Source organism: Stigmatopora nigra, chromosome 18 (assembly GCF_051989575.1).
Source record: "Stigmatopora nigra isolate UIUO_SnigA chromosome 18, RoL_Snig_1.1, whole genome shotgun sequence".
In the NCBI taxonomy this organism is placed as follows: domain Eukaryota; kingdom Metazoa; phylum Chordata; class Actinopteri; order Syngnathiformes; family Syngnathidae; genus Stigmatopora; species Stigmatopora nigra.
In genome coordinates this window covers 10939121-10966666 of record NC_135525.1, presented here as the reverse complement: position 1 = coordinate 10966666, position 27546 = coordinate 10939121, and the positions used below count along the sequence as shown (strand labels likewise).

The window sequence follows — 27546 nt, the reverse complement described above, 5'->3', positions numbered from 1 at the left end:
TTTAGCAGTAGCATTTTTTTGCAGAAATCTCATACAAAAGTCTCAGGGAAAACATTTCAACAATATCTTGTCATTTTATAAATTATACTCTCTGAAATATGCAGTGGAACGTGAGTGCGGTTTGCGGATGTTGTGCAAGAAAAGTTTATAATTACAGAGACGAAAACAACACTTGGCAAAGTACTTGTTTGCTTCTCTTTCCACCATGTCTTTCCTGTGCTTTCATCTTTTTCAATTGAAAGGATAGTTCAGGAAATTGGTTGACATGGGAAGTGTATATAAAGTGTATCGGAAAGTTCCAGGATTGCTTCTTGTAAGATGTATTTCAAAATGAACGTTCTTTTTTTGCAGTTCAAAGTACTAATAGCCCAGGATTCTTTGGTCTCCTGGAAGAAATCTCTTGAAATATGTCATTACAACCATCTTGACATCGTGTGTGTCTTGAAATTAGATCGACATGGTAAAGAGGAACAAGCATCAGGAACAAACATCAGGAACAAACATCATCTGGCCCATAACGAAGAAAAAAAAAAAAGTGTTTTCTGATATGGCTCCTGGAAATTTTTCTCAGGACTTTAGCTTTAAGGGTGCTATCAAATGCTACAACAGGCGACTTGAAAATGATAGAATACCCTATTTTGGATACAGATCGCCCCCTAAAAAGTGACAGAAAAAGTTGATTGTTGGATTTAGCTTAAGCCCGCCCACTAAAAGCAGATGACGTCATATCCAGAATAGAATAGAAAACAGTTGTGCACTCTGCTAGCATGCTAGGCATAGGCGCGCTATTCCCTTCTGTTCTGTCATCTTGTCAACTAGCTAGCGTAGCAAAAACAAGTTGTGACATCGCAACCGGAATTGATAAACAAGCTGGACTTGATCATCAATTCTGGTTGTGACATCACAACCAGAATTGCTTGGGAAAAATGGCCACTGCTAAATAAAATTTAGTTTCATTCTTGATTTATTAAAGCTAGTTCTGCCTTTTGCGCCGTCTTAAAGCTTTGGCAACGCAGTTTCTGGCGGATGTAAACTTTACAAAAACTTTGGTCTCAAGCTGTGTCATCCCACCCAAAGTTGTGACCTGTCATTTGATAGAATTTCAGGTTAAAAGGTCTGTAAAAGTCTCGTAGGCGGATCAGGACCTCCGAGGGAATCGGCGGGTGGGGTCTGCCCTTTGACTTGCCCAGGCAACGTGGTCTACTGCTCCCTTCTGGTTTCTTTAGGCAGGGAAAGCCTTTGGTCTGGTTGAAGTAGAAATGCTTGTCCGTCACTACGCGTTTGAGTCCCAGGAAATCCTGGACTCGGCCCATTTCGCCGGCGGGGTCCGTCACCAGGCGTTCGCCACTGACGAATAGGAAACTGGAAAGGGGGAAGTGCCTTAGCCAGTTCTCCAGGTGCTTGGCGTAGATTCCGATGCGTACGGCGCTCCAAGATGTGTCGATGAGGCCAGTGCTGGCGTTCCGGAAGGCCAAGTTCCTGAAGGACGGCAGACCCGGCGATTTGGACACGGTTTGGGTGTAGTCGGAAACGGCTCGGGTCACCGGGTCGCGTACTACCACGATTAGTTTGGTGTGACGGCTCATGGCGAGGAGGCGGCGAGGGGCTTCCTTGGTGATGAAGTAGCTAGGGGTCTTCTCCATGGTGATTTGACCGTCCAGTGTTCGGGGCATGAGATTCCTGGGAAGAAAATATAGAGATTGTTTTCATCTGGTTTAAAAGTTAATCTCATTAGAAGAGTCTCGTAAATGTCAGACTTTTTGGTGGGTCGGCTTAACGTGTCATTGAGCTTCAGACTATGATTGAGCGATCATATCGGCGCCAGCTTTGGGGCTACCGTAGGAAACCGCGAGACGAACGAGCCATTTCGGGTCTTGCCGTTCTTCAAGCGACTCGCTTTTTAACGACAGTCAAACAGCTGCTTTTGTAGTTTGAGAGCACGCACGCTTTAAAATCCCCGCGCTCCACTTTGTGGCGCAGAAACGGTTTGTTGCCGGCAGATTTTCTGACATTTGGGGAGTCGGGAGTCAATTATCTCATTTTGGGTAATTCCAAGGCATGCAGATGCAGGCTTCAATTCTTTCAGTCATCAAAAAAAGTCTAAAGACGCAGAGTGGCAGCCATTTTGGTTACTGATCTCAAAGATAAAAGATACAAATGCTTTTTAGTCAAATCCCCTAACCACTGACAAAAAAACCCAACAAAAAAAATATATATCTTTTTTTTACGTCTCTTAGTTCGCACAAAGGTAGTAAAAATATACCTTAATTTGGGAAAGGTCGTAAAATGGAAGAATTTCATAGGAAAATATGCATTTGTACTTTATTATTTTAGATTAATCCAACTTGACTGGTCTGCTAGCAGCGATTGATCAAAACCCAAACGGATTGAACCATAACTTAAACCAATATTCAAGTTTTATTATGCATACTCTTCCCTTTCTCCCATTCTAATATGTCATATGTAGAAATATATTTTATAGACAACTATTCTTTTAACAATACAGTGTTTTTTGGGAGTCTTTGTACTTTATATTCATAAAGAACTGCATCTGGAAATACTGTAATTTTTTCTAATCTCCAATTCATATGTCTACCTTATTTATTGTCCTGGGAAATCCAAAATATTAAAAACATTACTCATTGACGTTCTTAGTCACTGCAACGTGCTTAAATATAAAAAAAATCTAACCCTGACTTTTATTGCTTCGGAACATACCTCCATTTTTTTAAAGTTCTGGAAAGGTAGTACGATAATTACCCCCATGTGTCACCTTATAATAGATACCCACTGTTTTCCCACCCGCGTATATTTCTCTATACTTTTTAATTTCTCTTTGGCAATGGTGCTACCTATTGTAAGCATTTTTTGGGGGGGATTAAGATCGTAAATTAGATTGTGCAGGTGTTCCTAAAATGGTGGCAAGTGGGAGAAAAACATGGATAAGATGGATGATTGCTTGCGAACATTTGTAGTGCCTACGGAATATTTTGGCGGGTTATGCAAGGCTATCTCGCCATGTGTTCTCGTTAAATCTTGGAATATTGCTTTTGGCTGACTGCTTATTATTGTTCAAGCGTTCAAGGTTTCGCCGTGTTGACGTATTTCTTCATTTTTCGTTCGGATATTTGACGACTCGAGTTCTGGGGACGTATTAGCTTCAAAAGATGGGAAGATTTTGCCAGATGAGATGGTGTCAAACCAGGAATGGATTCGTGGGAAACCCGATCTGACTTTTATATTTCAGATTAGTGCGTTGTGTTCAAGATGGAAGGCCGAGACCCCCTGTTGTGAATGGCGTTCTTCCAATTTTCATGACCCCAAAGGAGACAAAAGCCAGTTCTTGGTACATCTCCGACTTTGGATGAAAGAAATCTCAGTGGGGGAGCAGCGTTGGAGTTTCTTTACTGAGAAAGATCTCTGCTAATTTCAGTAAAGTTCCCCATGGAGTTCGCGTTCTTAGATGGTTCTGCGGTCGTTGAAAAAGCGGAACGTTTACTTTGAAAGAAATGCCTTTCAGTCAAATGATGTTTTACGAGGGCGACATTGAACTTGTGCTTTTCATAAAATGGAAGATGAGTTGTATTACACAGGCCTAAATAGAATCAGACGGTGTTTTCAGAAAAATGTTGAGCTGTTTTTTCTCGCGTGAAGATCTAATTCCAGGAGCTCTTGAGGCCAAAATGTGAGGAGCAGACTTTGCATTCGAGGCCACTTGAAGTGAAAGTGTGCTTGGCAGATTTATTTCAGGCACGGCGTGACGCGAGTGGTGATATAACATCTTGATCCAACGAACTTTGAACAACACTTTTTAAGAGGGAACTCCGACCGAGGGACCTCTCTCCATTTTTTTTATTCCACAATTCCCTCCTCTTTAAAGAAGACTCGTGTCTTTGATTCTGTCATACTTTCTCACCCGGGCTTTAAAATATGTAAGAAGACCAGTCTAGAATATTAAGGTTTAAAAGTGCATTATTTTAGAATTTAGAAAATACCTTGCCTTGATTTTTTGTATTTTTTATAATACTTATTTATGGTTTTACTGGGAAAACACACTTTGTGGAGTAGTACCAACAATTGTTATATATAGCTGTGTATAATGACTTTGGATTTAATTTTTAGTTAAAATGTACAAATAGTATATCTTATATGGTATTATATCAGGTCAAATAACCTGTTAAATTTGTCTTGTGTACTTTTAAAAAATGTACAAATTTAAAAATAACCTCCATTTGTACATGTAGGCATTTATTATTACAGTATTCCCTCGATTATTGCGAATTCACTACTTTCCGATTTGTTTTTCTTCTTCCGCTATTAATTTATATTTTTTTTAAGTCAGGAAATGTTTATTTTATCTTGAAAATAATATTTTTTGGAACTGACTTTAGGACATTATTACGCTATCATGTTCCTTATTTTAGGGCAATCAAGCAAAGAGGCGACTAATGACCAATTTCCTTCAAACCCAGAGAATCAGGAAGTTTGATTTCCTTTTTGCGTAGGCATCTGAGGCGCAGTTATCAGGGCACCCGTTTCCCCGTGTGTGGGCCTAATGTTTATTAGGGCCCATTTATAGCTCAACGGGAAAGCCGCTTGCTGTTTACAACTCGGATTTGAACAAACACACCAGAACTATTTGCCGTTTCTTGTTTAGATGCAGCCACCGCAAATGTATACTCCAACACCAATGGAAAAAAGTACCTAACGGTGGAAATTTAAGACATATATCGGCTTTTTATTACAGCAAAACGACGAGTGTCACATTTTTTAAGTCAATGTGCCAAAAGTCTGCCCTACAAACGCACCATTTCCCGTGTCTGCTATGTTGGCAACCTTGACTTGATTTTCTTTCCATCTTCCTGCGAGCACATTGTAATTGTTTGTAAGGCAGTTCACAAGAACCGAGCGCACGCACAACAACTATCTGAACATACGTCCGCAGGATGGATTCACATCTGGGAGCAATGAAGTCCAGACCCGCACCATGTGCATGTGTGTGTGTTTTTTTCAGAGTAGGAAAGGGAACTCTTCGGGAAGTGTTTCTGTCTGAGGAAGTTTTTCTCCACTCTTGACGTTTTTTTGCCCGAAAAGTTGTGATCTGTGGCGACATTGACTGGCCCCTGGCCAGACCCCCCAACCCTCTTTATTCCTCCCTCTGCCCGTGCTTTTTTTTAAACAAAAAACTGGACTCCTCCTGCCTGAAGCTTGGACTCACATGGCAGTGATTCACAGGGCCAAACCACGGGGTATAATCACTGAGGATCATTTAATGCAACTTGTCATCATGTGCACTTTTCTCTCTCACACGCACATGCTTAAATGCACTCTTTCCTCTTGTCTTTGCTTCATTTTATGAAACCTATTCTCTCTTTTTCCAAACCCTAGACTCAAGGATCTCAAATATGCGGCTGGTGGTCCGGAAAAGGCCCTCTACGGAGTCAGATCCGGCTCTCTGGCGAAGTTTTTCTGCCCGACGACCACTTCATCCTTACAGTATGCATCTAATTTCATTTTTTTTCGACAAAGGGATGTTTGCGAATTGTGTGATCAACTACCGTTTTCTCCATTTCCATTGGTTCATTCGCCCCCTGCTGTCAAAACAATGCCAATGAGTTCATAAGAACCTTAAAAAAGGCCCAAAAGCAACAATAAGTCACCTGGAAAAGCTCAAAAATCAGCAGGAACTGACAAACGAACAAGAAGAATCCTGGAAAGTCCCTCAAAATTAATAGTAAATGATCCAAAATTGTCCAAAAGTGACCCATGAGTACCCTAAAATATGTGAAAGAAACGATAAGTGAAGAAAATCTAACTCCTTTCAGAGGTCAAATTCACTTAAATGTTACTTTTTTAGTCCCATCGATGGTGCTAGCCTAGCACTAGGTCAATGTCGTCAATGGTGGCAGGTATGTTAACATTTTGGGCCAAAAATAAACTGGTCCAGCCCACGAGATCAAGTTTCCATGAGCCTGAACTACCAACCAAACTGAGTTTGACACCCTCAGTTCTTCCCAAAATCTCAACATCCTTTGCTACTTAAACCCATTTGTCTTCAAAGATGTCCGACACACAGCTCCCTGTAACTCAGTCCAGTGCCGAGAGAGACGTTTGTCATTAGCGAAGGCAAATACAGGCCTGCCCAACTCCCGTGAACTGATTGGACGTCAGCACAGACTGTAATCAACTCCGAAAAAAAACGAGCCTAGTTTGTTGCATTTCAGGACTTCAACCAAAGAAGACTTGGCTTGAATAATATGTCCTTCCAGTAGACCTCAATTTGATTTCTTTTTTTTTTTTTTTAAACATTGCGGCTTTCTGTTCCCTCGAGTTATCGGACGGTTCCAAACATCGGCACGTAAACAAACTCTATAGCCTGCAAGAAAATCCCTCGGAAAATGTGGAAAAAGATACGAGCCGTATTACTTCATGTGTGGCGCAGTTTTGCACACCTAAAGTTACTCTTGGCAGACCGTGCTGAAAAGTAATCTTTGTTGTAGAGGTTTTTACATCACAGGGGTAGGTCGGTAGGAAAAAAAAGAACAAAAAAATGCCTGGAGCTGAGGGGAAAAGCAGACAAGTACAAGGCCTGGAAACCACAAGTGAGCTAGAGGTGGTCAGTCAGGGTCCTCTGAAAAACCACACTGACATGAAAGAAGCCGGAATTCAGTCCACCGAGCACTTTAATATAACTTACCGCATTTTCTCGCTTATTAGCCACCTCCACGTATAAGCCCTACCCTTAAAATTGCCTTAAAATGGTTGAATTTTACGATTTCTCTCGTATAAGCCGCCCCGTGGTCCACAATTTTCATCTCTATATTCACGGTTTTAATCAGGAATACTATCAAAAACCCCCATGGCCTAGCTAACATGGCCACGTCACCGCTAATTGCCTAACTTATCAAATGGGAAAATCTAGCCGTGATCCTGTCAGACAAACTCGCCCGGTTTTATCCGGAATCCGGTGCCCCACGCCCTGCCTTGGGTTGCATTCTCCTAAACACAGGATGGAGTGGCTGAAGATGGGGTGGAGAGATGAGTAAATTACAGATCCTCCATCTTTTCCCGACCCCAACTGATGTCATCAGGTCCTCGCCACATAATTGGGCTGCTCAAATGGAAATGTGTGGTGGACGGCGTGCAATATACGCGTGGAATACGCGCAAAAACACATTTCATCCTTAATGAAATGTGATGCCATTTTTTTCTTCTTCTAATGGGTGTGGTTTTACACCAATATTAGATGGATTATTTTTACATGCACTTAGTAACTTAATAATTCAGACTTTGTGTCACCAAGGCTAGCTTTTGTCTTCCGGGGTTTTTATTTTTTATTTTTACCCAATTCCTATCTTCTGAAAATAATATAGTGAAGCCCAATTCCCAATCAGGTTATTATTATTATTTGACAAGTTTATACTGTATTTTAAGGCATAAACGCCATATTTTTTGCAAAAAAATTCCCGACTGACTCGAGGATATGGCTTATATGCGCACAAATTAAACTTGACATGCACAAAACTGCAATGTCGACAAAGACAAAAGACAAGAAAATAAGGTTGATACGGTAATTATACGCAGAGGTGACTACTATGTGAGAAAATGCAGTTTGTATATCTAATACTAGTTAAACCAGTTCAAATGAGATTTTCCAACATGCTGTAACATTTATTGCATCGCAAAAAATATTTCTATAGGGCAGCCAACATCATAAACAAATTTTAATTAGCTCCGTGTGAATGATCTGGCAGCTTTCCAGGAACCAGCCAATAAGAACACTCGATACTGTCTGATTCTAATGAGTGGCTTCCCGAGCAGTTTCCGCCCGATGCTTCCTGTGGTTTTTTTGATCATTGTTCACTGAATCTTTGAAGGGAAATCACAGCCAGCTTGTCCGCCTGGGAACAGATTCACAGTCATTCCCAGTCATTTACACCACCAAGAAATCTGTTTCAGGCTACGTTGTCCTTATTTTACTAGAGGGCACTGTAGTCCCAGTCTAGGACTGTAAATAAAACAAAGTAGTCTTTGATAGGGAAATGCAACAAGCTGGGATTGAAAATGTGACGTGGCATTGTAAAACCGCCATAGCTAACAGTTCGTAGTAAGGCATGTCCGAATTAGAGAATCACAAGTATTTCTTGGAATCTTTTAGATAGTCCGAACGATAGAAAAATGGCTGTCTACAACTCTTTCTCATTGGTTGTTTTTCCAAGTGAACCAGTTTAGGTAATTTCCAACGTCATGGTCTTGTTCTGCATGTCCTCAACCCTCGTTTCTGCCGTAATTAATCTCACTTTCCCTCAGAATATGTTTCAACGCGACAATTCCTGATTCTTCGACATGTGTTTACGCCACAGACTTTTTCCACGAAGACATTTTGGCGCAAATACTTGAAGACTGAGTCAAGTCGCCAAGCTAAAACTTGCCATTCTTTACATGGAAGTCAGACATTAAACAGAAGCCAATGCTAGCAATCAATAATGGAAATGAGTAGAATGTTTTTAAGCGTGTTTTCAAGTCTTTCCAGTCCTCAAAAGTCAACTGACTAGAAGCGGATTGGACCAAAGCACTTTCACAAGACCGTGTTGTTATTGCCCAGGCTTGATCCCGACACTGTGACCGTATCATTAAAACGGGGAGGGTTACATTCCGACGCCGCATAATTGGGAAAAATTATAGATGCTATAATTGATGGAGCTAAAGTTATTATTAAAAAAATTCTCCAGCAGCTTTTTCACATTCTCTGTTTACAAACTAACGTCAAACGAAAGCCACAAGAGATGATTAAACCCACCTCACTTGACATTTTTGTTTGTGTTCCTAAACGTCACCACGCGTACTTCGGGAAAATAGCGCCGCTGTAACTCCACCCGGCTGAGGAGATTCAACAATATTTTCAATTAAAGGATTATGTTTCAGGGGATGTGCGCCTGAATCCGGAGTGGCATTTGTTTTTGTTTAGGTTCCGTGTCAAAACGCTGTTTTTCTTAGCAAGATGCAAAGACCATGCATGGGTACAGCACATTTTTTTTAGGGTATTGTTTGCTTTGATATTTGGACTTTGGCACTTGGAATTTCTTCGCTTTCGTTCTTCTGACGAATGAATCTTCGTTGCGTATATCGGTTTTTGCAGTTATAACTATCAGAATCAGGTTTTCGGGTTTTAGAATGTACTTTATGTATATGTTTCTATGTACAGTACTTAAAAAGATTCTAAAGTTTTCTACAATTGTTTCTAAATGTCAGGTTTTTGCTGTTATAACTATCAGAATCAGGTTTTCAGGTTTTAGAATGTATTTTATGAAAATATTTCTATTTACAGTACTAAAAAAGATTCTCAAGTTTTCTACAATTGTTTCTACATGTCAAGTTTTGGCAGCTATAACTATCAGAATCAGGTTTTTGCATTTTAGAATGTATTTTATGAAAAGATTTCCATTTACAGTACTAAAAAAGATTCTAAAGTTTTCTACAATTGTTTCTACATGTCAGGTTCTTGCAGTTATAACTATCAGAATCAGCTTTTCGAGTTTTAGAATGTATTTTATGTATATGTTTCTATTTACAGTACTAAAAAAGATTCTAAAGTTTTCTACAATTGTTTCTACATGTCAAGTTTTGGCAGTTATAACTATCAGAATCAGGTTTTCGAGTTTTAGAATGTATTTTATGTATGTTTCTATTTACAGTACTAAAAAAATTCTAGTTTTCTAGAATTATGTTCAACATGTCTAGTTTTTAGCCTCATCTAGCACAGAGGCGGTTTTAAAATAACTAGCTTCATCTACCTTTAAAATTGAGACATGTAATGTCAGTTGAATTGAAGTTTTAGAATGCAATGGCAATAAAAAGTTGGCCATGTACCACAGTTTGGACTCCTAAGTCAGTCGTTTCACGGTTCTACATGAAACTGGGTGGACAGATTCAACAAAACACTCTCCAGATCAGCCATTTTGGTTGGACGGGTCTATTTTGAGGGAATTCCAAGGCTCGTGCTTCAACTAAATCCAATTAGGAAGTTTTCCCATACAAACCCCAATGGACCAGATCATCAAGATACGCTACCAAAAGGCCACGTTTATATTTGCTTTATGATATTACAAGTACTTGTCTACATACAACAAAATTCATAAGAGAAAAGTCATCATCTTTCACTTAAAGATGACATTAAACAATGTCTTCAAATCGTAAAGATGGACAACAATCTTAAACATTTAAAACTTGGTCAGTAATTGTCTATTTGTGTTCTTTCCAGTGCTGACCATCCCACTCCATCACGACTGAGGAAAAAGGTCAAGCGATGAGCGCCTGTCAAAATATCCACGATGGACGAGGCGCCCTATCCGGAGGTAAAAACCACACGCATTACAAACCACTTTATCTTGTCTTGCTTAATTACACGTTGCAGTTTTTCCTCATTTTCTTGGACCGTAAAAATGGTATGCTAGTCTAGAGCTTTATTTAAAAAATCCTGACTGCTTTTCAAATGAAGCTAGAAATTGTTCTGCATTGTTAAGAAGCAACAAAAGCTACAAAAATGTATTTTTTCAGTCATAAGTCATATTAGCTAGCAGTCCAAAAGGCTTTTAAGTCTTCGACGGAAACGATCAGAGCGGGATTCGTTTAACGACGTGTTTATCTTGTGGTTATGGCGGTTATTATTTTACGCTATTGAGCTGTCAGCGTGACGTATCGCAAGTTCGAAACCGCCGACAATCAGAATATCGGTGTATTTCTAAGGTTTTTAATGGCGTCCGTCAACGGTTGATTCGGCTCATCTCCGTTCTACAGGTGTTACTCATTTTTTTTGGGTGAGTTCATGTCTTTCCACGCAAATTTAACGTGGATAAAACCTTGATTGCTTCTGACAGGCGTCCTGTTAAAAGTATTTCCTTGAAGCAATGATGCGATTTTAAAAGACAAGTCTTACCCTCCCTTTTCCATTGGCCGTACAAAGCCGGCTTTTTCTCGTGGCCTAACGTATACGCTATTTTTTTTCCTATCCTTGTGAAGAAGAAGTGATTCCCTGGCCGTGGCTTGAAAATTCACCCACGGGGAAACAAAACCCGCGCATTCCGAGCTAAGTAGCAAGTCAAGCTCCCCATGGGATGACGCAATCCGGCTGTCTCAAAGCGACTAGACTCCAAAAAGTACGGGGGCAAAAGATGAGTCGATAAGCAGACAGATTTAGAGATGGGAAAGAGAACTTTAAATTGTAGAATTTGAGTGGGCCCAAGTCGATAAATCCACCTGGACGAAGGCCTTGTATTGCAGTTTTTTTGTGTATAATAGCAAGTATATCCGTGTAGTTTGAGAATCTAGCCTGGTTAAGTCATTTTCTGATGATCGGAATTTGGCGTAATGGAATGTATTGATTAATTTGAATTTTTATGGATGGACTCGTTGATTTATATTGACATGGATCATAATTTTCATAATCCAGGATATGCCTCAAGGTAAGAAATAATACAGTCGTACCTCTACTTATGAAATAATTCGTAACTTGTAAATTTCGTAAGTAGAAGTTTACTTTATATGTAAATTCTCTAAGTCGCTCCACAGTCCTCACAAAACTACCAATTAGACTCTTTAAAATTGGTCTAAATGTCTCCATTTTGTATGAAAAAGATTGATTAATGTCTTAAAATAAATATAATAAAAATACATTTACTTTTTGAGGAATTTCACAACATTTTTTCGTATCTCGAGCCACTCATTTACATATAAAAAACATTGTAACTTGAAACTTTGGTACCTAGAGGTATTCATAAGTAGAGGTATGAGTGTAGATTGAAATGCATTCTCACCCACACCCACACCCACACACAAAGCCTTCACTCTCCATCAGGAAACCACAGAATCACTTCCAGTCAATGGCAAATCCAAGGCTTTTCCACATATAAGCATTTGTTCTAAAACAATTTGCCAAATGCTTCCTTTAAGGATGTCCATGTGTTTTACTTGGTTAGGAGTTGAGCACAAGGGCCAAGGCTCTCTCTCTCTCTCTCTTTCTCGCTCTCTCTTTGGCGTTGGCACTCAAAGAAGCAGACGTCGCTTTGAAAGTGGAGAAAATGAAGGTTTAAGTGATACTTTCCAGCTCCCTTTCACGTGATTTTCTTTGGCCCGGCACTCCGACAGTCTGCTTTAAATCGATACGGGAGTCGCCGCGTACTTAGCGTGTGATTACGTTAAACGAATAATAACACATGATATCTGGATGTCAATTGCGGTGAAACAAAGGACGGCGCTTCAATGACGCTTTTGAAGGAAAAGGATGGCCCAAGGGAGAGAATAAATTAGAGAGAGTTTGAAAATCACTTTTTTTTTTTGCTTACATAGTTCAAATCGGGAGAGAAAGGCCAAATGGAATGAAAGGATGGAAATGTTAATAGTGTCTCCTATCCAATATATCACTCTTCAATATTCTATGCTGTATATGTATATGTATGTATACATGTGTATATACGTGTGTATACATGTATGAATATTTGTGTATATGTATGTATGTATATATTTTTGTATATATGTATATATTTGTGTATATATATGTATATACTTGTGTATATATATGTATATGTGTTTATATATAGGTATATACTTGTGTATATATATGTATATATGTGTATATATATATGTATATGTGTAAATATATATGTATATATGTGTAAATATATAAATGTATATATGTATGTACATGTGTATATATATGTATATCTGTTAATATGTGTATATGTGTGTGTTTGTGTGTATATATGTGTATATATGTGTATGTGTGTTTATGTGTGTATATATGTGTATATGTGTATATATGTGTATATGTGTATATATATAGATGTATATATGTGTACATATATATGTATATATACATGTGTGTATATGTATGTGTATAGATGTGTATAGATGTGTATATGTGTATATATGTGTATATATGTATATATGTGTATATATGTGTGTGTATGTATATGTGTATATGTGTATGTATATGTGTATATATGTGTATATGTACGCCTCTAAGCTGTCCGTCGTAATGCCTGACCTATTAATACACGCATCTAATTCGCATGGTGTTGACATGAGCTGTCAGCAGATTAGAAGGCTAACCAAAACGCTCTTTTTATATTTATTTATTTTATTCTATCACGAGAGCAAAGGGACAAATAAAAGTGTATGAGGCACGCTCAGCTTGACATCAACAGGAAGCCGTAACATTTAATTTCGGGTCCATTTAACCCTGAATCTGCCCTTGCACACATTAGAAAATAATTGATTTACCATATTTTCCACACTTTAAGTCACACTTAATTCTCAAATGCAAATTATTATTATTTTTTTAATCTGGCCACCAACATTCTGTTATGTTATTTTTGCTCTATAGTCATCCATTTTTTATGTTAGTTCTTGATTTCTGATCGAATATAAAATAACCCTCTTAAAAAATGACTTTAATCATATTTTTTCTTCTCTTTGCGTATTCTTTGGCCGCTACGACGTCTATTCATCCGCGACTTATAGTCCGAAAATACATCAACTAGACCCACTAAAACTTTGGCTTCAACTTTGCCATTCAATCCTCTATGGACTGTTACAATCCACATTTTTCCGTTAAAACTTCCTCCGAGTTCTACTGAACGGCAATCTGGCAACCCGACGAGGTAGAATTTACAATGTCGAGGTCGTTATCGTAAATCTGACTTTTGTGTGTCTTTAAATTTTCTTAGCTGCGCTTTTGGCAGAAATTGGAAGAGGTAATTTACGACATTACGTGCTAGTCACGCAGCAACGGCGCGTATACAACGGCCAAGCTACATTTAGTCGGTCAGCTGAACTTATGACGACTAAAAAAAGAAGTCGATAATATACGGTCGCCTCAGGTTCAACTGCAGAGTGAATAATTACACTTGGCTTTCAAAAGCTCCTACTGTAAAAGCAACGGCTACTTATGGATCATACCGCCGTCCGTCATTATCATATTTATATACTAATATATCCATCATACGCATCATGCAACACTCACCGGGGTTTATGAGGCTTATTATTAATTAGGTCATCTGGACAACCCACATATTAGGAAAGTAAGTCATCAGGGATAACTTATTTTTTGGTGTTTAACAAAAAAAATACCTGACTATTACCATATATTTTTGTATGGTACATAAATAGCTAAAGTTGTGTGAGGACACCAATTCAATTAACTGCATTTATATACATATATACATACATGTGTAAATGAATGTGTATATATGTATATGTATATATGTGTAGATGCATATATATGCATGTGTATGTATGTATATATGCATGTGTATGTATGTATATATGCATGTATATGTATGTATATGTGTATATATGGGTATATGCATGTATATGTATGTATATATTTGTGTATATGTATATGTGTATATGCACGTATATGTATGTATATATGTGTATATGTATGTATACATGTATACATGTATACATGTGTATATGTGTATATGTATGTATATGTATGTATACATGTGTATATGTATGTATATGTATGTATACATGTGTATATGTATGTATATGTATGTATACATGTGTATATGAATGTATATTAGTGTATATGTGTATATGTATATATGTGTATATGTATATATGTATATTTGTTCATGTATTTATTTATTAACAGTCTTAATACTTCTATTTATGTCTAAAATGTCTTTTTCTGTGTCTGTATTCTTACCCTCTTAATACTGTGACAAGGCAATTTCCCAAATATGGGATAAATAAAGTTATCCAATCCAATTTATAACAACCTTCTGACAACATTCCAAACACTTTGAAAATGCCTTCAACTGGCATAAAAATGTAACACTGCGGCCATTGTAAAAAAACAACAACATCAAAATACAAAAATTCAAAACAAACCACACCTTCACACTTCATTCCACCCTGAGCCTCACCCTGACCCCATCATTCCATCTCATTCCATTATTACCACTGCACACCTTTCTTATGTTCATCTACTTCACTCATCTTTAACGATCATGTCGACTTGAATCCATTTCATATTTGCGAAGAGCATTAGCAACAGGCCAAGCCCATCCTCCCATCTCTGTAATCACACTAGCCTCGATGATGAAGCCCCCTGGGGTGGGGTCTGACACGGACACTTTGGGAAGCAGCGTGTCAGCTCAATAAACAGCAATTTATTGGCAGGGGATCCTACACCCTGCCGTCCGCGGGGGCGCTTAGCAAAGCTTGCTATTAAGTCCGGTAAGAATCCTATGTCCAAAAAAAATATGATGACATATTATGAGAGTTTTTTTCAGAACAGATCACCGCTCATTGTAGATCAGGTGGGTCGTCCATTGGAGAATACAGACACAGAAAAATTATAGACATAAATAAATAGGTAATAAGTAAGTTAATATGTAAATAAATAGAATGATAGGTTCAATACCAAGTTGTCCGTGTTGACTATTTGAAACTTTTACCCACAGATATGTAAAGTAACCACTCTGGGGCAGTGGCAGTCCTTTTTGAAGAACCCACCGGTAAGATATGACATCACACAAACTTTATAATGATCTACAAAACTTGGTCATTGCTTGGCGACTGGTCAAGGAAAAACAAAACAAACCTGTTTCGCAACATGAACTTTGCACGTGGACGCAATCTAGTTTCTTTATTTTTATGGGCCATATATTTAAAGACTTCTGTTATTGCAATTCTTCAAAAAAATCAGTTGTGGACAGTCTAAAACTGACTGGCTTGGGTCTGATATGGCACCCCCGCAAACTTGACAGTGTTAGAAATATTTATATATTACATTCAAGTAAAACAATTGGGTAAAAAATGTATTTTGACAGGAATTTGATCTAGTTTGGGTTGGTAAAGTGAAACTAATTAACCACATTTTAATGTATTTTTGTCATTTTTTTTGTCATTTATTTGTCATTTTTTTGTCATTTTTTTGGTCATTTTTTGTCATTTTTTTGGTCATTTATTTGTCATTTTTTGTCTTTTTTTGTCTTTTTTTGTCTTTCTTTGTCTTTTTTTTGTCATTTATTTGTCATTTTTTTTGTCATTTATTTGTCATTTTTTTGTCATTTATTTGTCCTTTATTTGTCATTTATTTGTAATTTTTTTGTCATTTTTTTGTCATTTTGCCCATTGGATCTTACCTGTACCAGTCCAGTCCTTTATCGTAGAACCGATCAAAAAAGTGAGGCTCAGCTCCAACAGCTCTCACATCCGGATGGATGCGTAAGAACTCTAAAAGAGCCCTTGTTCCTCCCTTCTTCACCCCAATGATGATAGCCTGAGGAAACTTTTTGCTCCCAAAGTTATTGGCGACAGCCATCGTGCGATTGCCGCCATCCGACAATCCCTCGTCGGCTCGTTTCGGCCAGGTCTCCCTTGCGTCCCCGTGGACATTTTGCGTCTTTGGCTCGTAGGCGGCTCTCGGCATGGACTCGCAAATCCCGTTAAGGCAGTAAAAGAGGTAGGCGAAGAGGACCAGCATGGTCAAGAACGCGGACAGCTTGGACTGCACCTTCAGGTGTCCAAAGTTGAACGCAGCTCTCCATTTACTACATCCCATGAGGCTTCATCGTTGGGGCTTGGGGGAAAAAGGCGCCTTTCAGGATAGGAGACAAGGCGAGGGATGGGAAAGTTGAGTCTGAGAGTGCTCCATGTTGTTACTCCGACACCCCCACCCTGAGAAGCCGGCCGGCGATGAGATTTGCGGCGTCTGAGGGACACTCGCCGATCCTGCCGAGGTGTCTGCGCGCAGAGACTCTGCGCGGAGACGCTTTCGGCTCTTCCAGCACGGCCATGTGTTTCCACGCCCTTGTCATCCAAACGCACGCCCCTTCAAAATAATTAGCAGATGCCTTCCTTCCCTGGCTTCCAGTGCACTGTTTTTCAAGCAGTTTGAAAAGGTTTGAGGTTAATTTGACAGAAAATCCCAAGGGGGGAGTGGAGCACATTTGGAAGACTGCCGTGCCAATGTTAACTTTCAGTGCCCAAAAGAAATGTCTCAATGTTAAGACCAACCAAATGTATTACTTTGTGTATAAGTGCTTATGTATGTATGTGTATATATATTTGTATATGCATGTGTATGTATATATATTTGTGTATGTATACGTGTATATATATGTATGTCTATGTATATATATTTGTGTTTATATATGTATATTTGTATATGTATGTATATATATTTGTGTGTATATATGTGTATACACTTATATACTTATGTACATATCTACATATATAAATATATATATTTTGGGGGAGTATTTTAAAACAAGGTCACTTTTAATGAAGTAGTTGCTACTAAAATATTTCACTTAGGCTGAATATTGCAATAATATAGCAGTATTATAGTATTTACTTATAGGAATGTTGTGCTGAAATTGTTTTCCGATATATAGTAAGATAGTGCAAACACTTTCTCTTGAAAACTGCTTGTTTTTCTCTTATATAGGTGTTTAAAGAACCTTTTGGATAGATTTGTCACCCAATTGATAATTGCTGTTCGTAATGTAGTCACTGTATTTATTTAAAGTGCATGTGTGCCACAATGTTGACAATTTGGGTGTGTTGTATTTGTGGTCTGATTGTGACGGAAAATAACTTCCTGATCTGGCAACGACATGGTGCCATTGGTCCCTGACGTCGTCCATACTTCAGCCTCCAAAACTTTGAACTAATTGAGGACGGCTGACTTGCTAGGAGACGGAATTCCATTGATCAATGACAATGTCTAGCAAAAGTCGCTGATGCTGTGTTTACCTGAGACATCCAACCCACAATGACAGCCATGCGTCTAATTGCTTCCGTGGAAATAAACGCACTATTTTGTCTTTCCGTACAGATCCCAAATTATTGGCAACGTCAAGCCTACGTGAGGCGCAAGGCGACAGCACGTCTATACGCTTGACGGACCCGAGGGGGGTGAAAGCGCTCTCCATCGACCCCATCCTCCCCCGAGTTGGCGGTATGTCGATTTCCTTAAGTCCCTAAACGGTGGCGACATCATTTATCTTTTTGTACTTAACACACACACTCAATTCAATGTAGGGGAAACAATCCAAGTTATACCACTTGTTGATTTAATTCTTGTTATTTTTAGAACTATTTTAACAGAAAAAAACAAATATTTTGGCGCTGGCCCTTTAATTATGCAACTAACAGTACATATATGTATATACATGTATATGTATGTATATATGTATATATATGTACATATGTACATATGTCTACATATACATGTAGACATATATACATTTAGAAATATACATGTATACATGTACACATATACATGTATACATGTGTATATATACATGTATACATGTACATATGTATATGTATACATATACATATGTACATGTATACATTTATATGTATACATGTATACATGTTTATATATACATGTATACATATGCATATGTACATGTATACATATACATATGTACATGTATACATGTATAGATGTGTATGTATACATGTATACATGTATAGATGTGTATTTATACATGTATACATGTTTACATGTGTACATATACATATATACATGTATACATATACATATGTACATGTATACATATACACATGTACATGTATACATATACATATGTACATGTATACATATACATATGTACATGTGTACATATACATATGTACATGTGTACATATACATATGTACATGTATACATATACATATGTACATGTATACATAAATACATGTATACCTTATTTCGACTGTTGTTTTCAGACCTGAAGAAAAAAATTACAATTTGTATCTTTTACCCACATTGCCAAAAAAATATTAAATAACAGAAACAAATGCTGATACAAGCTTGACTGCAACCAGTTAAAACATGTCGAAGAGCAGAAAACTTGCGTAACCATTTTTTGTTCCAACCTTAATAACCATTGTCATATTATATCCAACTTTTTAACCTTTACTCATTGACTAAGTGAGGATATCATGCTATTTATTGATGTACAGTAGATGGTTTGATCAAAGGATCCCAACAAAAAGCAGTTTTGTCATTCATGTCTAAATTTGGCAAACATTGAGTCACATGTACAGTTGAAAATGAACGCTGAGTGACGTTAAAAAGAACGAAGCGTTCCCCTCTCATCCCGTCAAAGTACACACAGCGTAATGTAAACACACCTGCAAGTGGAAGCGACAAAGTCTGTGTTCAATGCCTGTCCACCTGTGTCAGGTATGCATTTGCCTGGGAAAGCAGACAGCTGCACAAAGCTCAGCCTGCTCACTCGTGCTTTTTTAATCCTTCACAAAATTCCCTTTGACGGTAATCTCTTCGTACTGTGCAAATGACAAACAAATGGCGCAGATTTTTCGTAAATTGTGCATCGTAGTGTACTTCTGTATATAAATAAAATACAAATGAAAATAAGATATATTTTAGATCCAAGAAATAGGCATTGCAAAAGTACTTTATACAAAAAAATATATTCGAAAAAGTATCCCCAATCTGTTTTTTTTTTTTTTTGCTGAAAAAACTCACTAATTCACGTATTTGTTAACTTAAGTATCAGGGAACTATGTCGAATTAAGTTTAGGAACTTCCATTTTTTGGAAAATAATTCTTTTGAGGCAAATAGAGTTTATTATAACTCCTTTTTATTGACCTATTTATGCACAGATTGCAATTTTTGATTGCTAATCCACCTCTTTCTTAATTATAGCATCATTGAACTATGTCGAATTAAGTTTAGGAGCTTCAATTTCATAGAAAATACTACTCTTACTCCCCCTTGAGGCACATAGAAGCAATCTAACTCCATTTTAATAACTTTTAACTAAGCACAGATTGCCATATTTGACTATAAATCATTTTTTTTAGCAATCCTTCATTCTAATTCATATTCTAGTTTCTAAATTGCTTTTGCTGTAGCATAATTGCCCCCCGGGACAAAAATAATAACGACAACAACGACAACCGCCTGTGGTATTTGACCACCATAACCACATTTCACAGCCGGTAATGTCATGAAGGAAAACAAAGCTCCATAGACGGACATTTTGTAACAATGTATGTATATACACTCCAGACGAGAGAACGTATAGAGCCGGACGCTGCTTGAAGGCCACACACTTTCCGCCCGTAAAATGCAGGGCAGAGTTCCGCGGTAAGCCGGCCAGCCGGGTAAATATAGGGCACGCCGACATAGTGCGTTATGGCAATGGGTGTGGCCTAAAAAGCTCACAACAAGAAACATCTTTTGAGTGGAAAGAAAGGGAGAAAAAAATATCCCCGACAGCAGAGCATGCCAGCACAAGACTGTCAAATTGCTTTGTGGCAAAAACCTCTTAGAAAAGTCATAAAGTGGGTGTGTTCAGCTTGGGCGATCTTCCATCACTGGTGCATTTTTTGCATTTTTTATCAATGTCAAATGAGTCTATTTTGTAAACATGAAATCTGTCATGTGCAGGTTTAAACAGGGAAGATTTTTTCAAGGAAGCTTTTATACTGTCGCTTTAAATTTATTCATTATTAATTCCTGTAGGATCTCCAGTCTTTCAATTTTGTATTTTTTTTTGTTGAAAAATACAGTGGTACCTCGAAATATGAGCGCATATGTCGATTTACTCTTAACTCAAATTTTACTCTTAACTCAAATGAACGTTTCCCATAGGAATGAACTAAAAACTAATTAATTTGTTCCAACCCTCTGGAAAAAAAACACTAAAAACAGGATATTGCTTTGGAAAAACTTTGTTTTTTTGTTCTAATTTGCCATCTATTAATAATGTAACAAATAACTAGTGGTTTAATAGTACTAAAATGATTTTAATAGGGGAAAAAATGTGTATCAAGATAAATATTTGCCCAAAATTGTACTCCTATCTCAAATTGCTCATATATCTGGGCTCTTGTATGTCGAGGTATTATGTACTACAGTAATACCTCGACATACAAGAGCTTGAACTACAGTGTAGTTCAACTTGGAATGATTTTTTATCCCACCCTGACCAGTCCTGTATAGACCCAGTTGTCTTCTACTGCACATTGGCTGTTTTCCTCCGGCCTCCCATTTTCCTCAACGCCAAAATCCAAACCTTTCAACACGAATCTTGGCCGACACGCTACGGTTACCCCGCGATTTACGGTACCCGGTATGACCCCGTCATTTCAGCAGCTCCAAATCGTGATGTCATTCACGCAATAACGATTCCTGTCCATTCTTACTAAAAGACCACCATATATCAAACACCAACCAAAGCCAAAATAAAGCTAAGTTTTTAGGGTAGCTTTATTTTTATCTTTTCATCCTGGCTGAATTTGACAGCATACTGTAATAAAAAAAATATAAAGTTCAGTACTGTAACAATAAATTGAATAATGGAATTTTTTGACATTATTTTCAACTCTTTTACTGTCTTTGACAGATGTCCAATCCATTTGAACTGGGACAGCTCATCATGTTTCACTTCCATTGAGAGTCCAATCCATCTTTTTCAAGGTTGGACCTTGAAAACCTGGTAAGTCCTTGAGCATTTAACGTTAATGTACTCTAACTATTTTCATATATAGTCAAAGACTATGGTAAACCACTAGTAGACTCACTGAGGTTGGAATTTGTTGACGTAAAGTCTTTAGATGGAACTTTTCAGATTTCCACGAGAACAATGGCAGCTTTGACTAATGTCCGTTCAAAGCAAATGAATCGCCGTTTTCACGCAAGCGAACGCGTGACAGCAGAACTTCAAAGTTGCCGACCGTCCAAGAATACCGACCGCCATACGTCTTCTTCTGCCCAACTGTCTTCTATGAATGTAATGACAGCCTTGTCTCCTTCTCTCCTAGTTTTTCAAAAACCTCAGCAGCCATTGCCAAGCCACCGCCGCCAAGAATGCGTCTTGTAGCGGAGCCAAGAAGCGCCACTCGGGGCAACCCACGTTGGCGTCCCATCACGCAAACGTGGACGTCCGAATCGTGAGTACAGCATTTCATAGTTTCGGTTCATCTTCCATTTCTGCCAAAAAAATGGGATTTAAAAGAGGAATAGCTTCATCTAGAGGATAACTGGGAAAGTGCATTGAGATTTCAGCTTCAGTTTAGATATGTTTATTATATCATTTGTCAAGTTTTACAGTTTAATGCGTTTGTTGCAAAATTAAATGAATAGGGAAGAGCAATTAACGAAAATGTAATGGATAACTAATTCATTAATCACTTATATATTTTTGGTCAACCATTTGATGGACTTTTATTGGTGATAACTTTATTTATTCTGTATTTGGGAAATTTCACTGTCACAGTAGCGAGAGGGTGAGAATACAGACCGAAAAAATGTAGACCTAAATAAATAGGTAATAAATAAATAAGTCGATAAAATTATAGGTTCAACACCAAGTAAAAATACTCTATTTTATATATAACTATCTAGAATATATACAACACATTTCAAATATACTTTATGTTGTGCATATTGTGCCTATAGTGTCTTGGCCAATGGAAATTGCTCCATGTATTATTTGGAAAACAATTTTTTACTTTGAAACAAAAAAAGATACACAATTTTTAAGCTAACCGATAAATAAATAGAGCATAGATCCCATTCCTCTATGTAAATGAGCAAAAGTATATTTCCATGGACCTCCATGTTGAATCGAACACAATACACACTGGCTGCTTTGAGATAATACTTCAGTGGACAGGATGTCCTTCTTCAGAACTTTCTCCTGGCCACGTCAAACGCTCTGCAGCCATAAAATTCACCTTTTTATTGCTTGCCTGTAAAGAAAAAATATATTCACCCAAAAATATACTCCACAAATTGGACCGGTCGCCCGTCTAGTCCGTAGACAGTGTCGTGATTGGACTTTAACGTATTCCTCACCTTTGTTGGGGACAAATTTGAGCGAATGGCTGAATATTCAGAATCGTGACGCTCCCTCCTTCGGTCCATCGTTGACAAACTCGTGACCAAGCCCGTTCCCGCACTTGCCACACAGGACCTAGAAAATGGTGACCAATCAGGGACAAATTCTAACCAATTTTACTTGGCTTATGGGGGTTAAGACGTAGTCCACCTTGAAGGCGGTAAGGCTCTCCATCAGTTTGGTGACGCTGTCCTCTCGGAGGGTCTCGGTGAATGCGGGCCACGGGGACGAGTGGGCGAATTTAGACCGGCTGGAGAACAATGGATGCCCGCATTTTGAGCACACGTACGTTCCTTTGGAAAACACCAAGTCCGTAGAATTAACATTAGGTAGATCTAGCGCACAGGTTAAAACTAAAACTAGTTAGGTCTTAGAACTAGAACAAGCAGACTAGGGAACTGTTTTTTTTTTGCTTGTGCTATAGTTTAAGATTATATTATATTAGAGAACTTTATTCATCCAGTATTTGGGAAAATTCATTGTTACAGTGGTGAGAATACAGACAGAGAAAAAGACATTTTAGACAAAAATAAATAGGTCATAAATAAGTTAATGAATTAATTAAATAATACATTAATTCATTGATAAATATTCAAATAAATACATAAACATAAATTTATAAATAAATATACAAATGAATATATAAATTAATTAATTAATTGATACATATACAAATAAATATCTGATTAGGAGTGCTGCCAGCCCTCCAATTGTTTGGACGTCTAACAAGAGCAATGGCTAAGAAGGAGATAAATATCTAAAATACTCTTAGTAGACAAGACAAAAGCAGGTTACATCAAATGTGGGTCGTCCCTTTAGCTTAACTCACCTGGCTTGAAATGATCTTTGTAGGTCTCACCACCAAAAAAACTACAGAAAGACATTGCTGTTGTCGGTCAGCAATTCTATACGTATATACAATTCTGTTATAAAATACTGTAGATTTAAAGGGCAGTCTGACGAGGACTGTTTCCCGTTTCCTTCCTGTCATGGGATTATTTTGTAACTCCTCCTACTGTGTTTTAGCTTTGAGGTCACTAGATAGCAGTGTTTCACAGTTTTTAAGTCAGGCTTCTCTGGAAATAAAATACTTGATAGAAAATATATGAAATGAAATAATAGGCCACAAAATAATATCGTCTTTAGACTAAAACATTGAAATTTTACATCCGTTTAAAGTGTAAAGTCATTAAAAATATTACATTGTTTGTAATGGAAAAAGCCTTATATGTCAAGGGAACATTTGAAAGAAGATACCAACTCTGGATGTAATTTAAACCTGATTTAATTGATTTTTTAACAAAATATAGTTATACTTGTCATGGTATCTGGATCTGTTTTACCTGAATTAAAGGTCAATTGGTCTATCCACAGTTTCCAGAAAATTACTACTTCGAAGGAAAGCAATTTTTCTGCCAGTCAAACTCTAGTGCATTTTTTTCCCTGAATCTTCTATACCAGTTTTTAATATCTTGAAGAAAAACACAGATCTGATCTTGACCATAAAGAATCAATCCCATTCCTGGACGTCTGAAGTTGCCACAGAGTCTTCTAACTTCACTCGTACTTGCAAAAGCGCTTCAACGTCTCTGGTAGCTCCAACCAATCAATCGCCATCCTATGGACAATGTGCTTCTGGATGGATTTCCTACACAGCGTCTGCAAAGAAGAGACTAAAACAACAACATTTAAACCCACAACCTCAAGAAAACCACCCCCAAACTCTTCCCCCATTACCCTCACTGCTAACACTCACATCCGTACTCCACTTGCACGATCCTGACGCACTTCGTAGCTGCAAATACATCCACCACGGCGTAGAGCGGCTCCACGATTGGAATACCTTTAGCGGAAGCACCCATGTCCTCCCCATTGATGACGATATGCATGTCCCCACGTTCTGGGTCCTTCTGCACGAACAGAACCCCGATCCGGCTGCGTCGAGCCGTAGGCGGAAGAACATTAGTCTTGTACAAGTCGTCTAGAATGTGGCTAAAGCGCCCTGGCCGACTCCGGCCCACCAACTTGTCCCTGGGGATCCGAACATTCCCAACTCGTATGTGAGAGTCAGTGAAAAAAGTCTTGGGTTTGTCCATAATCTCGTCCCGGAGTCCTGGTCCATCTCCTGGATCTTGGGCGTCCTCCTCTACAACTTTGTTGTGGTTACGCGTGATGGCGAAAACCCAGCTGTCCCCCCGATCTGTCAAGTCCGGGATGGAGTACTCGGGAACTACTTCAAGGTCCCCAGGGTCCCGAGCCGTCAAGCCAACTCGGAGATGGCCACACCAGCCTAGTTCTTTCTCCTCAATCTCCACCAGGAAGATCTCCCCTGGTTTTAAGGGGTGTTTGCTAAAGCACACCCCATTGGCGAAGCTTTCCACGCGAGTAGCTTGAGTCGCCGAGTTGTCCAGTTGCACATTAGTCCCGTGGACCGGGTGGAATTCCATGAACTGATCTGGAATGGCTTCCATCTCTTGTTACGCCTTGGCCATCATGCTAGGAATGGAAGGGAGTGGTGCTATTTTTTGGAAAATGGCTAAGTTAGCTCTTGGTCATTTTGTAGGAGACATTGCTGTAAAATAGGACCGCAACCCCCGGCACTCGGCCTATCTTTCGGTCACATGGGGAGCTTCTATGAGGGCTATTTTTGAGCAGAGGGCAACAGATGGCAAGGTATGCATGTCCATGTGGATGGGTGGGCTGCTGTTATTGGCTAGAGGGGGGCAACGTGTCCTCTGTAGTCACTTGTATAACACTCATGGCTCTTGGAAAGTTCATTATTTTGCGTCCTCAGCAGCCAATAATACCTCAATAACGATAATCACTACATAGTTGTACATATTTCCAAAGTTCATTTCTTAAATGTGCTCTAAATTTAGAGATCTTAAGCTCTGTGAAGGTTCTGGATCTAAGAAGATGACTTGATCTTGACTGGCCAAGAAAACAAACGAAAATACAGATGCCGATACTTTGATATCCTCAAAGTTGGGAAGCTAAATTGATGGCGTCAGGGCAGATTATTGGTACTGCTTTGAATGCAAAACAGATGGTCCTTGACAAGACCAAATCGGAGTAGAAAGAAGCTCTGATTCTAATAAAAAAGGGGTGGAGCTAAACAAAACAGCTTCAGATAGTGATAACAAACTTTGGCTAAACCACAAAGAACATTTCAGGAAATAAAAACTACTGAGAAATAAGAACTGCCTATTAAAATCTTGAAACATCTACAGTCAGTAATGGATGATAGCTTTTTCTGTCCTGCATCTCAACCTCGTTCCTCATCGTTTGCTATCTAGGGCTTTTTTTCTTTATGTAGGCCAAGACGAAGACACTACAGAAAGGCTAGGGAACAGCTATCAAAACAATGTTCATTCTTAGAATGTAGAATGAGTTTGTTTGTGTGCTTTCAGTCGGGGCTTCGCTACTCTAAATCGGGATTATCATGCGGAGGGACCGTGCTTTTCGTAATCAGTTGGTGAGCTGTGATTTTCAGCATCTGGCTGGATACAGACAGTTGGCTTAAGAGGAGGTGTGTGTGTGGATGAGAGAAAGCGAGATGTGAAGGCGAATGTGTACGCACTCTGTTCATCTCTTCCTTTATTCCACAGTCTCTGCATACCCGAACGGGAGATGGATTTTTTGGTTGGTCAACCGATCACATGTCGGAGCGCAATGGGTGAGTAAACTCCGAGTTAGTTCGGTAGATTGTCAGTTGGCGTAATGTAATGTAAGTGTAATTTTTGAGGGTGAGGTAAAAGGGTGGGTTGAGGTGTAAAATGTACGGTGTTTTTGGGGGGATTATAAATAGGAATTGGTGTTAATTTTGAATAATACACTATGGAGAAGAGAGATATATTATAAAGTAAGTTCCAATGGAGAATAATAAAGGGAAAATTTTGATTTTATCGGAAGTAATATTAGTAAAATTGAGGAAAAAATATTAGAAAATTGTTTTTTAGATAAGTTTAAGAAAAAAAGGAACATAACAGGCTGTAGGTAGTCAGAAAGAGAATAAAAACATTGGCAAAATATGACAAAAAAATGGATATTGTAGTCCAGAAAATATGTTTAGCATTGTTGTATTATTATAATCCTTTGTTAAATTCATATATGTAAACATTTTAAGATCTGTTCAATTTAGAGGATTATTCAGTGAGTTGATATTTCATGTTTTTAGATTGGGAAAATCTCCTGGAATATTTAATCTGTTTTCTCATCATTTATCCAAATACAAATAGGGATTTTAACAATGAAACACCAGAAAACTAAAATTTAAATGAAATATTTTCCCCCAAAAACCCACAAACACATTTTTAAGGCTTTTGCGCTTTTTAATTTTTTAATAAAATCACCTTACGCTCTAATTTGTGTCATTAACAAATCTTTTCCTAACCTTTATTATTTCCCCTGTCTGTACAAAGTCTGAGCAAATATGACATTGGGTCAGTGAGATGAGCTAGCTTTGGAAAGCCACCCTGCCAAATGTTGGCTTACTCTCTAAGCCTTGCCAGTGTGATTTGTCAGATTTCCCAGCAAAATCCTGAATTAATGTTAATCGCAGATTGTAACTGTTCACGTCTGATGAGGTTAGCCTAAACATTACCTTACTCACTGAAATGGAACTTGCACCAAGACCATCCTAATCA

The 27546-nt window shown here is 38.3% G+C and overlaps 3 protein-coding genes and 1 long non-coding RNA gene across 4 annotated transcripts; 1 reads left to right on the top strand and 3 right to left on the bottom strand.

The window, feature by feature from the left end:
- Positions 1-16779, bottom strand: LOC144211799 (heparan sulfate glucosamine 3-O-sulfotransferase 6-like). Its single transcript, XM_077739260.1, has 2 exons — positions 16155-16779; positions 1-1680 (listed from the first exon to the last, which is right to left on the bottom strand). Exons 1-2 carry the CDS (start codon positions 16571-16573, stop codon positions 1053-1055), a joined length of 1047 nt encoding a protein of 348 aa, XP_077595386.1. The 5' UTR covers positions 16574-16779; the 3' UTR covers positions 1-1052.
- LOC144211802 (uncharacterized) lies at positions 10262-21950 on the top strand. Its single transcript, XR_013329661.1, has 5 exons — positions 10262-10355; positions 15471-15524; positions 17852-17974; positions 21404-21496; positions 21822-21950. It is a non-coding gene; the product is annotated as an uncharacterized LOC144211802 (long non-coding RNA).
- A 128-nt stretch (positions 21951-22078) lies between these two features.
- msrb1b (methionine sulfoxide reductase B1b) lies at positions 22079-23876 on the bottom strand. The gene is made up of 4 exons (XM_077739263.1): positions 23730-23876; positions 23051-23193; positions 22858-22975; positions 22079-22751 (listed from the first exon to the last, which is right to left on the bottom strand). The coding sequence occupies exons 1-4, from the start codon at positions 23782-23784 to the stop codon at positions 22741-22743; spliced, it is 327 nt and encodes a 108-aa protein (XP_077595389.1). The 5' UTR covers positions 23785-23876; the 3' UTR covers positions 22079-22740.
- Positions 23877-24195: 319 nt separating this feature from the next.
- On the bottom strand, positions 24196-25501 carry neurl2 (neuralized E3 ubiquitin protein ligase 2). Its single transcript, XM_077739261.1, has 2 exons — positions 24657-25501; positions 24196-24573 (listed from the first exon to the last, which is right to left on the bottom strand). The coding sequence occupies exons 1-2, from the start codon at positions 25369-25371 to the stop codon at positions 24458-24460; spliced, it is 831 nt and encodes a 276-aa protein (XP_077595387.1). The 5' UTR covers positions 25372-25501; the 3' UTR covers positions 24196-24457.
- Between the last annotated feature and the right edge of the window lie 2045 nt (positions 25502-27546).